General features: G+C 41.5%; 1 protein-coding gene across 10 annotated transcripts in view; it reads left to right on the top strand.

Moving 5' to 3' along the window:
- The window catches only part of CADPS2 (calcium dependent secretion activator 2), a 574,734-nt gene extending 566,496 nt beyond the window's left edge, over positions 1-8,238 (top strand). For all 10 annotated transcript variants that reach the window (XM_060414820.1, XM_060414821.1, XM_012177054.4 and 7 more), the window contains 2 exons: positions 1,606-1,710; positions 7,293-8,238. In XM_060414820.1, coding sequence (XP_060270803.1) covers positions 1,606-1,710; positions 7,293-7,466 — 279 coding nt within the window. In that variant the 3' untranslated portion in view covers positions 7,467-8,238. The remainder of the gene's footprint in view (positions 1-1,605; positions 1,711-7,292) is intronic.
- The last annotated feature ends 7,929 nt before the right edge of the window (positions 8,239-16,167 follow it).

Raw genomic sequence — 16,167 nt, 5'->3', positions numbered from 1 at the left:
AGATTTAATATGTCAGCTGAAGTACTGAATTTATTAGTTTATTTTTAAAGAATTTAGGATTATCTTGTTTTATAAAACTTGTATCTGATACCTTTACACATTCTGAAAGTTAGGAAAGTAATCATTAGGAAAAAGCAAAATTGGGTACATGAAAAACATTTTTTAAAAAAACCTTAGCCCATCTCACAGTTTAAAAACTGGAATGGTTATTCATCCATTTAATATCACAGTATTCAATAGATCAATTATTCATTTTCAAATAGCCTATCTCATTTTATGCATGTGTGTCCAGTATACCTACCAATTAATAGAAATAAGTCTGATGAAATCTTAAACCAATTCATTTTTACATTAGGCTTAAACTACCATTCCTTACACTAAATTTTGTTAGAACGTGTTATAAAATGCAAGTCCAGGTGAATTTCAGACTTACATCACTTGAGATTTCTCTTAGAAATTTGAATTTACCGCTTTATTGTGGAAGAAATATAAAGACTCTTTTCTGTTTGAATACCTAACAACATAAGCACATGCATTTGTGATCTGTGGTGTCACTGTTTTTGTATATTCCAGCAAGGCATAATATCCCTTCTCTCTCAGAAACTCTTTTGTCACTTCCTAAATGCTGCATGGACGTTGATATTTCTCACATTATCTGAATGAATAGCATTATTTTCTTACAGTATTACCTAAACCTGGCTCTGGCATATGAGTACCAATTCCCTTAAAATGTCGTCACTAATGGCAGATTGCCTTTTCTTGAAAATGGGAACAAAATTTCTTTTTACAATACTCACAGACATTATATAGGAGCAAGAAAGTACATTAGAGGAGAATTTCAGTTTTCCCCTCAAGAGAGTTTTCATAAACAGAAAACATGAACCCTCCGAAAACACTTGCAAAATGAAACAGATGATTGTTTTCTTTTATAATTTGGTCAACTGACATGTGTTTTCGTAATTATTTTAAGACACAAGAATTCCATCCTGATAACATTCCTTTCTAAGATCTAAAATCTTTATTTTAGGTGGCTTTATGCCATCTTGGCAAATACTTAACAACCAGTAATAGATAAAGGTGTTTTGGGGGATTAGAGGTTAGTAAACTGTGGATGTTTTTTGCCATCCCTCCTTTAAAATGCTGCTTCTAGGTGTTGCCTACATGCATTATGGCATCTACTGATTTTTACATAACCTACAGATTAATGGGAAATTTCCCTTTGAAAATAATTTACCCATTTTTTTTCGGGCTGCTTGGCAGTCCATTCACTCCCATATTATGTATTTAGTACCCATTGTTACCTATAAATTACAAAGCAGGCTGCTAGGCTGCAAATGCAAAAATACTGTTTCCCATGAATATGTTGCAGCTGAAAGACTGTAATGTTAATTCATATAAAGAACAGCCCGGGTCAACTTAGCAGGTTTTCTAGCAAAACATACAATTCTGTTAACAGGAAATTATAGCATTATTGACTTCAAGTGCTGATCGTGGTCATTTTGGAGTGTTTCATTACCCCCTCATTACCAAATCTGTTAAATGGATACTGCAGAGGTTGTTTCCTTGTTTTGTTCTCCTGCCTTCTGCCCCCATCCTTCTTTGCAGCAATGGTACAGCAGCTCCATGAAAGTCATCTGTGTGTGGCTGGCTGATAGATTAGACCTTCAGCTTCATATTTACCAACTGAAGACACTCATCAAGATTGTGAAGGTAAACAAAATGTGTTAAGAAGTGAATTGCCCACCAAGCTATAAAGAATAATGGCAAGATATTGACATATAAGAAAATCATAGTTAATAGAACCAAGTGGACGTAAGTACTGTAAAAACATCACTGTTGGCAGTGATGCACTGCTGTTTATTCCATTTTCAGTGAGACTATGAAATAAACACAGATTTATCGTGTTTCCACTAATAAAAAGTATTTTGTTACCAAGGAATCACATTTTAAGATAATATACATAAAGCCCCTACCATATTTACCTAAATGTAGTAGGTCCATAATAATTTTGTATTAATTATCTTAGTTACAGCAATGTTTTTTCCTCATACATTTCCTTCATATTTATTAATATATCATTAGAAGGATTTTGAATTATATTTGCCCCTAAGACAAGGAGAATCACCATTATATCCTGATATGAAAGTAAAACGTTGTAACTGCCTGAATTCTTTTGGAAGCATACCCCAGTATGTGAAAGACAATCAGTGTGAGTATTGGGGACCATCCATAACCACCAACAGATGTAATCTCAGTTCACCAAGGCTGTCTTGACTTGTGCCTTTCAAGAGTATACTTAGGAGAGACTTTAAGATAATATCTTATTCACACCTTTAAAACTCACATGATTTTTCACACCTTATAAATTCTAGTAGAAATGCAGAATGTACCACAGGTATACCTTTTTCTTAAAATTGAGACAGATTCTACATTTTGGCCAAAAACAGAACTCTGTTGCTGCTACTGCTAAGTCACTTCAGTTGTGTCCAACTCTGTGCAACCCCATAGACAGCAGCCCACCAGGCTCCCCTGTCCCTGGGATTCTCCAGGCAAGAACACTGGAGTGGGGTGCCATTTCCTTCTCCAATGCATGAAAGTGAAAAGTGAAAGTGAAGTCGCTCAGTCATGTCTGACTCCTAGCGACCCCATGGACTGCAGCCTACCAGGCTCCCCTGTCCCTGGGATTTTCCAGGCAAGAATACTGGAGTGGGTTGCCATTGCCTTCTCCGAAACAGAACTCTAAGCTATTGCAAATCAGCGGTTCTGGGCTACAGTCCTTAGGGTCGCAGAGTCAGGCACAGCTGAATGGCTAACACTTTCGCTTCACTTTCATGTATTTATCTGTATGTGTGTGTGCCTATATATTTGCATGTATCTTTATGCACATATATACCTATGTATATATATTCGTACGTGTATGTGTACACACACACGTCGTCTATGCAGTGGTTCTGACAATGTCATTCCTGATATAACATTACCAGCATCACCTGAGAACTTAGACATGCAAATTCTTTGGCTCCACCCCAGACCAACTCAATCAGAGTGTCTGTGAGCGGCGCCTGGCCATCTGCACATGAACAAGCCCTCCAGAGGATTCTGATAGATGATAAAGTTTGAGAAGAACCATTGTATCACATCGTTAAAAGTTTTATTCATATTAAAATATTTTCCACCATTCTCTTGGTTCCTGCAGTCTCATTAGATTGCAGACTCTTTTGTACCATAGACACAGAAGTTATCATAGATTAAAGTACCCACCAAGAGGAAAGTTCTAAAGTCAGAAATTGGCAAATCTGCTCGAACAGAACCAGACCTATGATGTCACAGTGATAGCAATCATGATTAGTCATAAACAGCAAGTAAAATTATAGCCATCCAGTAACTTTTATACACTAAACACATTCCGTTTCAATCAACAAACTACCTTTGATTTAGAACACTTTTTACCAGGTGTTATTTATTTTACAAAAAAACTGAAAACACACCACGATATGTTCATATTTGCTTTAGCTCCTCTATGATTTCTTCCTTGCTTCTATTAACGTGACTTGGAGAGCTTTCAAATGAAGTTTGTTTTTCATAAAAGATAATCAGAATAATCTTTGTTTATGTTCTAAATATATGTACATGTTAAGACTGCAGTCAGTAATGTGACTAATATTAGGATTAGCTTAGGATCAGCTAATATCCCTTAAGATCAGCCATATTTTCAAGCGAATATCTGCTGTATTCAGGATGTCAGAAATTACGAACTCAGGTGACTGATATTAGTTGATAGGTTGGTAAGCTCTTGTTTTTAGAATAAGAATCTGCATGTTTTATTAACCCATCATTTTTTCTTTCAAAGTCGTTCCTTTTCTAATGTTCACTAGTCATTCACATAGTTAGCAGGAAAAATGATTAATAATTTTGTTAATTACAGGGTGACATTTCCATTTTATTCTAAGTCAATCCATCTTGTTTTTAATCTTATTTTAATGTAGTGTTCATTATGGCTACCAGCAATCAAGACTGATAAATATGAAATTAAATTTCATGTATATATGTTTGACTTTTCAGGTTTTATTTTTCACAAGCAGGCCCCTAAACTCAGTCAATACTTTCTTGGGCTGATGCATTTAATCAAGTCCTAGTATTTTATTTAATAATTAAAAGTGGTTATTTTTACAATGAAAATTAGGATGAATTAATTTAGTGTTCTAATTATTTTTTTCTACTTTGAATATAAGCAGACACTAGCCAATTTCATACATAGATTCATCACTCTTTGGAGCCTATATATTTATAATGTTCATTTTCCAGTGAATTTACACAGCTGTTAAACAGCACATGTATAGAGTTGTGCAGGCTCTGAGTAGGCTGTCCTTCCATCCACATCACATAGACTGGACCTGCCTGTTACAGCAGAGTAGTGCATTCTACTCAGGAGCCCAGCTCCTGGACTCTAGAATCCTGGTCCTTGCAAGCATTGTCATTCTTCTGTGCCCATGGAGACCCGGATGCCATCAAAATGTATGTGATAACCAACTCTGCCCCACAAAGACACCTAGACAGTCCATTGGTTCATTCGTGTTGCTCACTAAGAAGATACAAATTGCAATAAAATTTTCACAGAAGATGTAGGACTAAGAAATTAACAAAGTTGTAACATCAGAATGATTTATTTGGGGAAGGGTAAAATAGAATCCTCAAACAAAATGGCTGATGGATTGCTGTTCTCCCTAGAGGCCATTTGACATTCTGAAGCAGTTAACATAAATGAGCTGCCTCTTTTACCAGGAGAAAAGACAAGTGAGCAGCACCCCGCGGCAGGCACTTGTCTTAAGTAAGAGCCAAGCAGACCTTCTTGGCAGCCACAGAGGATCTCTACGCGTCAATAACATTTTATGAATTCTAAAAAAAGAGAAAGAGATTGCAAGGGTTCCTGCCCTGCAGTTCCCCTAATGGCTTATCACTTCCTAATAAAATAAGGAAGCAGAGTCCAATTTTTTACAAACTACAAAGCCTTTAATATGGCAAATCCACACTACAGCTCTCTCCCAGCCAACTTACTGATAATTAGAGTAAATGTAAAGAAAGCTATTCCAATAAAATAAGAAAGTAGGACTTACAAACTCAGTATATAATTGCCAGTGGAACAATAATACTTTATTTCAGATGTTTTATCTGTAGATGAATATTTTGTATGCTTATTTTTAACCTGTTAGACTGTTAAAGGCTTGAACACAAATCTCTTATGTAGCAATACCATGCAAACTAGTTACCAGATTTTCTAGACAAAATTGGTCTAACAGTTACTTTGTGGGTTCTGGAGTAAATTACATAAGTTTTGGTGTGAAATATCACCATAGTAATAATAAGGTTTAATGGTTTAGAGGGCTTCCCTAGTGGCATAGAATGGTTTAGAAAAAGACAGTGAGGAGGGTAGGTTTTATGTGTCTTAATATAAAATATTAAAATCAAATTAGAATCATTTTGGTCATCTAAGGAAAACAAAGGCACCAAACTCTTCTTGCTGTTGAGATGCTGACCTCAGATACAGTCCGTGTCCCTCACAGTTCAGTTTATTTTTTGGACACGTGATAGACTTTTCAAATATGCATTTTATTTATGACAAGAGAATATCACTTCTGAAATGTGAATGATACCATAGGGCATAAATCAAATCCTAGATGACAAGAAGATGAAATGTGAAAATACCAATGACCCCACTACCTTGTAATGGTTCTTCTCCTTCCCAGAAGTCTGTTCATAGACCAGATGTGTATCCAGGGGCTTAAGATGCCATCCATCAGCACTTCCGCCCTCAAGTGAATAAGCACCTTCAGCTCAACTGTCTGAATATTATATTTTCCTTTTAATTGTGTTGAGTGAAATCAGGCATCCCATAATGTTTCAGCTGTTGGGAGTTGTTACATGGGGCCAGAAGGTACAACATTCCTTCTTCTTTGACTTTTTTCTTCTACTAAGTGCAACCTCCAAACAAGTGACTTTCAGCAACCATTTAGAACAAAAAACTGGCACATGGATATGTACGGATACTCTGGGACAATCCATTGAAACCTGGCTGTTTATTATTCTCAATCTAACATAGGACAGAAAAAAAAAACAAACAAACTTTAAAGATATTTAGCATTTTAATGGCCTTGGAAATGTTTCTATAGAATAAGCTCTCTTTATATTTTGATCCCCCATTCAACTAACTACAACTTTAAAAATCAATAATAAAATGCCAGCTTGTTTAGTCATAAAAAAGTCACGTGTGAAGAAAGTCTCACTTAAGGGGAAAAGTAAAATGAGGAAAATTCTATAGTTTACATATCTTAAGAGCCACAGAAATCAGAGTTGTGTAGTTATTTCTGTTGTTAAGAAGCACTGTATACTGTTTCACAAAACTGTAAATATGTCTTTCATTAGCTCACCAATGGAAGCTTAATGCTGGAATTTAGCACTTCACATTCCAAGGCAATTTCAGAAGGGCAAAATTCTTAGGGACATTTAGGTGCTCACAGATTTTTACCCAGTATACATACAAATAAACTTTATAATTCACAAATGCTAAAAATGCAGACTTATTTTAGTATTTAGGATTAATCCTCCTCCCTCCACACACACCCCAAAACCTAATGCAGTTTATAAAATATATTTTTGAATCCTCAGTTGAAAAACTAAGAATTCCTTCACATTGAAAATGTACATAAGTATTTATCATTTTACTTTTGTTACAGGTTATTCAAATAGTAAATGCTGTGCAGTTAGTAATATTTTGGTTAAAAAAAATCTCGTTTGTCATCTGACAGTCACAACATTTTGATCTACTCAGTGATTCTAGTTTGAACAGCACTATCAGAAGTCTCTCGTTTCATTTCCTCCCTGGAACGACACCTACGGGATGACTGGCACGGGCAGCTACAATCCGAATCCATTAGTGCATTGCACCAGGTCATTTTTGAAATGCCAACTGAGTATGTATACATTTAGACATACACATATACATCCATAGGAGCTTCCCAGGTGGCACTAGTGGTAAAGAACCCATCTGCTGATGCAAGAGACATAAGAGATGCAGGTTCAATCCCTGAGTCGGGAAAAGCCCTGGAGGAGGACATGGCAACCCACTCCAGTATTCTTGCCTGGAGAATCCCATGGATAGGGGAGCCTGACAGGCTACAGTCCATTGGGTCACAAAGAGTCAGACACAACTCAAGCAACTTAGCACACGTGCACGCATATACATCTATACATATAATCTGTAAGGGATCTAAGCAGTTTCTCTCTTCTTCATCCAGAAAACCTACAGGGATTTCCGACTGCAGGGTGTGCTGGAAGGCACCCTGAACAGTAAGACCTATGACACTCTACACAGACGTTTAACGGTAGAGGAGGCTACAGCTTCTGTTTCAGAAGGAGGAGGACTTCAGGGCATCACAATGAAAGACAGTGATGAAGAAGAAGAAGGCTGATGACACGCAGCTCTGCAGAAGGAAGGAGGACCTTGACTTTATTTTGTACCTGTTCTTGTAATTACATTGATTGTTTGGACCAAATATAAATGCTTGTATTTCACGCCACATTTAAAAAGTTAATGTAGAATGAGAGTTAAAAGGAGAAAATGCAAGTATTTTTTTAAAAAAACAGCCTTTTTTTGTGTGTAGCTTGATCTAAAATGATGACCTTTGGCTGGCTCTGTGATTGGAACACGAATTTTTTTTTTTAAGATGATTTGACTTTTGTTTTCTGTAATAACATCAAAGTCATGTCCTGTGTTGTGAAGTGAGATACGTATTTCTCATGATACAACATTGTGAGAATAAGCCACTTCTAATCACTGTGCCAGTCCCATCGTACGTACCCTTGTTAAAACGGTGTGTACTTGACAGTTTATCATTTATGTGCAAGGTTTGTGTCCTAGTTAATTTACCATTGTGATGTGTAACCTTGGTTCTTAGCACTCCAAATTGGTCTGGGCTTAAAGGATCGCCAAACCTAAATATAGACTAGATTATCCAATGGGCTTGTGTCTTGTTCCATTCTGAATATGTCTTCTTTCAAGTATAAAAAAAATCTCAGAGTGTGCGTAATAAATGTGCTGCCTTCAACATACTATGTTCTACTTCTCAGCATAACAGCTTGCAGGCAATAGACGTCTGCTTGGTCCTAACCACCTCTGTATTTATTAGGATTATATAGATTAAATGCAGTAAAAAAATGTTAGCAGTATTACAAACATCTCAAGAATTTGGCTCTGTGTTTTTATTTTGTTTATTTATAATCAAATGAGTATGAGATATTAACACTCCTTTCCACCTAGTAGGCACTGCTGCTAAGTCACTTCAGTCGTGTCTGACTCTGTGCGACCCCACAGACGGCAGCCCACCAGGCTCCCCCGTCCCTGGGATTCTCCAGGCAAGAACACTGGAGTGGGTTGCCATCTCCTTCTCCAATGCATGAAAGTGAAAAGTGAAAGTGAAGTCGCTCAGTTGTATCAGACTCTTAGCAACCCCACGGACTGCAGCCTACAAGGCTCCTCCATCCATGGGATTTTCCAGGCAAGAGTACTGGAGTGGGGCGCCAAAGAACTAGCTACTATGACAGCACATTTCCATAGCAAAGATAATGTTGACTGCATACTCATATATTATGTACTACTAGTTAACATTATCAATTAGTGTTAATAATGAGTAATACTAGAAATGCAAATAATGTTAACTAGCAATTCACATTTAATTAACATTTTTTTCTTCCTCCAAAAGATTTTCTGGCTATAATTTTGAATTACTATTTATCTTTGAATTTTTTTTTTTTTTCAAAAATATGTCAGCATTCATTCATAAGTAATTTCTAAATTTTTCTTAATTGTTATTTATTTATTTGGGCTGCATGGTATCCACGTGGGATCTTAGTTCCCCAACCAGGGATCAAACCTACATCCCTTGCAGGGGAAAGCACAATGTCTTAACCACTGTACCACCAGGGAAGTCCCCATAAATAATTTTTAAATGAAGTAAGTTAATGCAGAATAAGTGAAGGTACCCCTGAATTTGTGTAAATATAATTTCTGAAGCATTGGAAGTGAAACAACTTCTTGGCTCTCCACATTTATTCTCGTGCCTGACCTAGACTAGGCCACAGTTAAAATACTGTAAAATATTGTAGTTGTTCAGTGCTGGGTCCTAGGGGTAGGAGACCCTATACTACAAGAATAACAGGACAGGAAATTTCTTCCCCTTTCCTGGATTAGAGACCCACTCTGTGTTGACAGGCAGTCTGTCTTGGAATACTGTCCTTTCCTTTCTTGTCTGCCATCACACCAGTACTATCCTTTTTTCAAGTCCTCGACTGTCCAGTCATGCTATCCTCAAATTCCCAGTGGTACCCTCCCCGGGGTAGCTCTGCACAGCTCAGATTGCTCTCTACTTGGAAATTACTCACACTTCTTTTCCTTCATGTCAAATGCCTGTTTCTTTGACACAGCTTGTTTGATGTTTAGTCGCCAAGTCTGGTAAACAATCTACCTGCGAAGCAAGAGACAGGGATTCGATCCCTGGGTGGGGAACATCCCCTGATGGGTTACAGTCCTAAGGGTTGCAAGGAGTTGAACGTGACTGAGCACACACAGTTGCTAAGCCTTGTCCAACTCCTTGTGACCCCGTGGACTGCAGCCCACCAGGTTCCTCTGTCCAGGGTATTTCCCAGGCAAGAATACTGGAGTGGGTTGCCATTTCCTTCCCCAGGGGATCTTCCCCACCCAGGGATAAAACCCAAGTCTCTGGAATTGGCAGACAGTTTCTTTACCACTGAGCTACCAGGCAAATCCTTGACATAGCATATCTAAGAGTAATTGGTACATTTTGTCCTAAAATGAATAATTGATGACCCCACTCTCTTAGCCATATATATATTCAAGGGACTATCTAGCTGATAGAATTCAGAAATAAAGGGGAAAGCATGTGTTGTAGGGGAAAGAAATTAGTTGGGACCAGGAGGGTCTCACTGCTGACCTGACCTATGTCACCTTCTTTGCTGGTCACTAGCCTTCTTTGCTGGTCAGCCTCTTGTAGCTTCTCTCCAATTTAGATATTCTTCCCTTGTACACCCAGGAGATTTCTGAAAGTTTCCTCCCCAACTCCAGTCTCCACTGGCTTGCACAGAGAAGACAACAGTCAAAGGCAGGTAGTGGAGATGCTCACGGTTTTATGGTTTTATGAGGACTGTGTGGACTCACATTTGAGCCACAGGAAGGTGTTTGGAAAGAAATTTATAAAGTTTCCCTGAAAAAGAATGAAAAGTTATTTTTGGGTTTTTGCCCAGAAATGCTCTTCAATATAACTGCAAATTGCTTGAAATAATATATTATTGTTCATTGGTGTGTGTAACTGTGAAGGTGAATGCCAAAGCATCTGTCTATTAAAAGGAAGCCAAGTGTTGTTTTTTTTAAATTAAGAACTTAATTGAAAATCTAACAAATGTAGCACAATTTTTGAAATGAAAATAATTTTTAACTTTAAAGGAATCTCTCTACCTTCCTAAACGTCTTGAGAAAGGGCGGGGGGCGGAGGGGGGGTGACCTTCTTTGGACAGTTTGGTGACTGTTACCGGAGAAAATAAATAATACAGTCTAATATCAAGCCGGAATGGGTTTGTTAAATAACACATCTACAGGGAAAGTTTCTCCAAGCACTTGTTGGAGAAAAATAATAATAATGCCTTTTTCCCGGAAAGGGAAAGAACCACACAGAGCTTAATGGAAACCTCGCAGCTCCAGCTGTGGGTCGTCCTTGTATTCACGGATTTTTCCACTTGAATTCCCTTTAGTTCTTGTTCATTGTCCCTCGCTCTGGAGAAAGGATTTCCTGCTACTTTTGCAATAAGCGCGGGGGCAAAGCGACTCGGGGCTCCCGCCGCGCCCCCAGGGGCACAGCCGGTCTGGCCCCGCGGCGACTGAGGGTGAGGGGGTCCCTGAGCTCCAGGAAGGTGCCCTTAGTGGGAAAGCGGCCACTCAGCCATCGCCACTCCTGGACCCTGAAACCCCTTCCCTCTGCCGCGAAACGGGCACGCCCGCAGCCACCCCGCGAAGGCCCGCGGAGACCCCAGGCCCGGGACTCCGGGCACACCCGGCCTCCCGGAGACCCTTCCGCCACGCCTTTGGTAAAAGGCCCGATGGAAGAAATTAGAGCAAGAGCTCGATCGCTTTTATTTCTTCCTCCCGACACAGAAGATGGAAATTTCCCGGTCCGGATCCCTAAAGGGAGGTGATAGATCGATGTTCCCGAGAGCTGTTCACGTGCCGCTAGCAGAGCGGCGGCTCTCCCGGAGATCGCGTAGTCAGTCGGCCCCGGAGCCTCTGCGCTCGCCCTTCCCCGCATCCCCCGCCCGGCCGACAACCCTCCACCCATCCCACCGCCGCGGGCTCAGCCCGGAGCTCCGAGGTCTAGTGTGTGGGGGTTCGGAAGGGTGGGGCTGAGTCCTCACGTCGCCCCTTCCCCGGTGCTGTGCAGGGAGACGCCGTGGGCGGGGGTCGCCTTTTCCCTTCAAGTACGACTCTCTGGACCGGCAAGAAGCTTTCGGAAAGGCCGACGGCTCACTTGGCCCCGGTATTTCGCTGCAGATGGAGTCAAGCCTAGGGGCCTGGCAGACGCAAAGAGGAGCGGGGTAGACCCCAGCAGCAGGGACAGCTCCGAAGTGCCCCAATCCCAAACTGGGACCCCACCCCCACCCCCACCCGCGCCCGGGTTTGGGCTGGAAGATGCTGCGGGGCGCACCTGCCTTCATCTCTGTAAGGCTGAAGTAAGACACTTTCAGGGAACAGAGGCGCAAAGCTCTGAGAACTGGGTTGTCCAGAAGTCACAAGGACGGTCAACCACAGCCTCTGTCGGAGTGCAGAGTGTGAGTATGTACCTAGAGAAAGGAAGCTAGGCAACAATGCCACGTGTTTCCCCAGGTGAAAAAGATCCCGGTGTAAAGAACTACCCAGAAGCGAATGCACATGACACAGCTTTCAGTTCAGTTCAGTCGCTCAGTCGTGTCCGACTCTTTGCAACCCCACGAATCACAGCAGCCAGGCCTCCCTGTTCATCACCATCTCACGGAGTTCACTCAGACTCGCGTCCATTGAGTCAGTGATGCCATCCAGCCATCTCATCCTCTGTCCTCCCCTTCTCCTCCTGCCCCCAATCCCTCCCGGCATCAGAGTCTTTTCCAATGAGTCAACTCTTCTCATGAGGTAGCCAAAGTACTGGAGTTTCAGCTTTAGCATCATTCCTTCCAAAGAAATCCCAGGGTTGATCTCCTTCAGAATGGACTGGTTGGATCTCCTTGCAGTCCAAGGGACTCTCAAGAGTCTTCTCCAACACCACAGTTCAAAAGCATCAATTCTTCGGCACTCAGCCTTCTTCACAGTCGACCTCTCACATCCATACATGACCACAGGAAAAACCATAGCCTTGACTAGACAGACCTTAGTCGTAAAGCTAGAAAAACCTGGGTTTGAATCCCAACAGCTACATGTTGTCTCCTCGTCCAAGATCTTGTCCTTAGGCAAGTTACTTAAACTTTCTGTAAAGAAGGTGATTGTGAGAGTTAGAGACATGTAAGCAGTTGTGGCCATTGTTATTTTTTTTTTATTTATTTCTTTTTGGGCCATACCACGGGGCATATGGAATCTTATTTCCCTGACGGCGGATTGAACCCCGGGCCCACTGCAGTGAAAGTGCAGAGTCTCAACAGACGGACTGCCAGGAAAGTCCCCTGTTAACTATTTCTGAATGTAGGGGTGGATTCAGAAGAAATTGTAGGAGGTCAGCCTCTGCCAATATACACGACCACTCTCCCACAATCCAGTTCCTCCGGGTTGGCTCAGGGTCCTTCTAGATCACAGTCATCTCGGCGGACCTTTAGCCCTGTCCCTGGCATGTCCATGGACTGGCTAGAACTGTCCAGTTCCAGGGTTATTTATACGGCCAGCCTGGTGGAAGGGGAGGAGACAGGGTGGGTCAACTCGATTGTCTCCAAAGAGCGCCAGCATTCCTCGGCCTTGCTGTTGGGAGGGGAGGCCGCTGGAGACGTGTCTTGGGGTCCACATGGGTATATTGTTAGCCAAGGCCTCCGAAACTGTACGGTTCTGATCTGGGGGTGTCAAACCACAAGCGAAGAATCCCAGGCCTCGGCCTGTGCCCAGTAGGTTGAGTTCAAGAGACTTTCAAGGACAAATTGCTGTTCATTAGTGTTTTCCAAAGTTTAAGGAAGCTAGAATGACGTCCTGAGTCAGCCCAGAAATGCTTGCACGGAAAGCGCTTGGAAAATGCGAAGCGGCACCGAAAGGCAGAGGAGGTCAAAGGCCGCCCCAACCTCGGTCTTCGTGACCTCAGCCTTGGCAGCCAAGTATAAAAGGCAGCGTTGAGGATAACCGCCAGCACGGAGTCTTGCCCCGAGCGTTGAACTGACAGCTCTTGTAGGCTGTTGGAAAAACGCCAATAGCGTGGAGACCCTGTGTGGGGCGAGAGCGCGCCCAGGATCACAGACCAGGATGTCTGTCTGTGGTGGGGGAGCCGCGAGCCCGCGGTAATGCCGGGGCCAGGCACGCGGTGGCCTTGAGGAGGTAGAAACCGATCACTCCCCAAAGAGAAAGATTCCAAGCCCAGTTTTGTGCCGGGACTAGAGCTGCTTATATATATATATATATATATATAGACACACACACATATATATATGTATGTATATATATATACTGGAGGGATGTTCTGGGCCCCCTCAGTCCTTTAAGACATCCTGCTTGCAGCTTTCTGAGTTACAGACACAGGGGACACGATTTTATGGCCCCACCCACAGCTTCCCACTCCGGAATGCTACGGTGACTTTTATCTCCCCTACTTTGCATTTTATATTAAAGTTAGCTTTATTTGTGTACTTATTTGCAGTGCGATTAAAAACTAAATCAGCCAATAATCATATTCTAGATTTGTCTGAAATCTCCTTTTGTGTTGTCCATCCCTTGGATCAGCGGTTCTCTGGTCCGGGAGGAAGTGGAGTTGATTTCGCAGAGTAGACACTCCTTCCTGGGCACCGGCACAGGCTCTTTTATGGAGCCTCCACACTGTATGCACCTTTACAAAAACTGAAAGTGGTGTGTCAAGTTCTTTTTCTACTTTGTCAATTCCAGTTTGCCTATTTTACTCTTTTGTTAAAATAATTATTTATTTATCTATTCAGCTGCACCGGGTCATAGTTGTCACCCACAGATTCTCCAGTTATAGCACCTGGGCTCAGTAGTTGAGGCATGTGGGCTTAGTTGCTCCCTGGCCTGTAGGATCTTATTTCTCCCACCAGGGAATGGAACCCCTGCATTGTTGCAAGGCAGATTTCCTAACCATTGGACCACTAGGGAAGTCCCTGGTTTGCCTTTTAACACCACCTCCTTTCTGACATCCAACTGGTAACACCTCTCTTGGGTGTGATTGCCAAAAAGAAAACTTTAAATGCTGGAGTTTGTTGTTAAGGGTATTTTCTTAAAATGCCAAGGAAGCAAAGCTAATTGTAACTTCGGAAGGAGATTTTGGTAGGGAGGTAGAAAAAAAATTCATTCAAAGGGGTTATATTAGTAAAAGGTCAGAACTCAACAGAACTCGATTTCAAAAAGTCAAAAAGTGAAACAGAGAAATGCCAGGGTAGCAGCAAATTGTATCAGGGGAGGGCTTTTGTTAAGCATCCCTCCCCAGCCCCCACATACAAACCCAGAACTGGGTAATAATTTTTTAAACATACATCCAAGTTGCTATATTGAAGAAGCTTACTTATAGTCATTTATTCAAACTGCGCAGTTTTGTTACATTGGGTGATTGCTAGATGTGTTCTTTCATATAATTAGGACAATCTATCAGAAATTTGATTAATTTTAGAAATGCATAGCAGCTTCTAAAGAGATGAAATCTGCCTTAATCAAATTGGGATTTTTGAAAAGCTTTTGTGAAAGGTTAATTCTCACATCTACAGAAGAAATTGTCCTCTGGGGAACTCAAGGCTGGATGTGGGAGAGCAGGCCCCCAAGGATAAGGAAAGTCCTCAAGGTTGTGAAAAAATAATTTAGCAAATAGGATTCTTCAAGTGCATTTTAGCATTTCCATGTCTATAACCAGAAAGCAAATCATTGAACAGGACAGTTGTTTTAAAATATAGTTGTCTGAAAAACATTTGGGAAAAGTTTATAGCTTAACTTTTTAACAAGGTGATGGATAGCTTTTCATATGCAAAGTAGTTTTATTTTGAAATCTCTTTTCAATCTCAAAGCCTCCCAACAATAAAGTGGGCTTTGATTTAGTCCCATTTTACAGAAAAACAATTCAAGGCAAAGAGGAACTGCCACCGTCCATTCTGGTTAACAAGGAGTCCACTAGCTGTGTGGCCCTCCCCAAGCTGGCACTCCCCGGCTAGGAGGCCAAAGCAGGACGCCAAACTGGCATCATTTATTTCAGCCCTTAAAATGTCTGGGACACATCGGTAGGAGTACTTACAAAGAAGAAGTTTCTTAGAGGGGAGGAAAGTTTCTCAATTGCAATGGCTAATTGAAGAAACTAGTTATAAAAGGATAGAAAGAAACAAAGAGAAGGAAAGAGGATTATTATTTACCCTTTATGGGGCAGCAATGGGGTGGGGGCACTTAGTGGAGGCAGAATTCACTGCATACTTGAAAAAGTAGATGTTTTCTCCTCTTAAGTTCCTGCCTATACAGGTTTAACTAAAAGCTCTAGAAATTAAAATGACTGTAAACTGCTAATGGGTTGGACTGAATGTTAGAGAATGTGGCAAACTTTGCACACAGGTTTTGCAGAGAAAGGGGAGGCTGGAATAACAGATGTAGAAAGGCAGAGATGGGAGGGAAAAAAGGCCTTTCCTCTTTCCAATTTCCAATGACAACCACCTCGGCAACTGGGCAAGAGGGGAGCATGCCACTGCTCTCCCGCAGACGGACTAGACTTACCAGGCGGGAAGCACTGGGCGGAGGCATAGACCAGTCCAAAGAGCACCTGCTAAAATAAGGGATCCCACAAAACTATCCTTAGGTTTTCCTTTGCCTCGTGTTGTACAGGGAATCATTAAGAAAATGCCTCCAGCAAGGCTCCAGAATTTGAATTTGGGTGAACTCCGGAAACGGTGAGGGACAGGGAGGCC

The sequence above is a fragment of the Ovis aries genome, chromosome 4 (genome assembly GCF_016772045.2).
Source record: "Ovis aries strain OAR_USU_Benz2616 breed Rambouillet chromosome 4, ARS-UI_Ramb_v3.0, whole genome shotgun sequence".
NCBI lineage: Eukaryota > Metazoa > Chordata > Mammalia > Artiodactyla > Bovidae > Ovis > Ovis aries.
The sequence above is the reverse complement of the archived record's forward strand: the minus strand, read 5'-3'. Positions and strand labels throughout refer to the sequence as shown.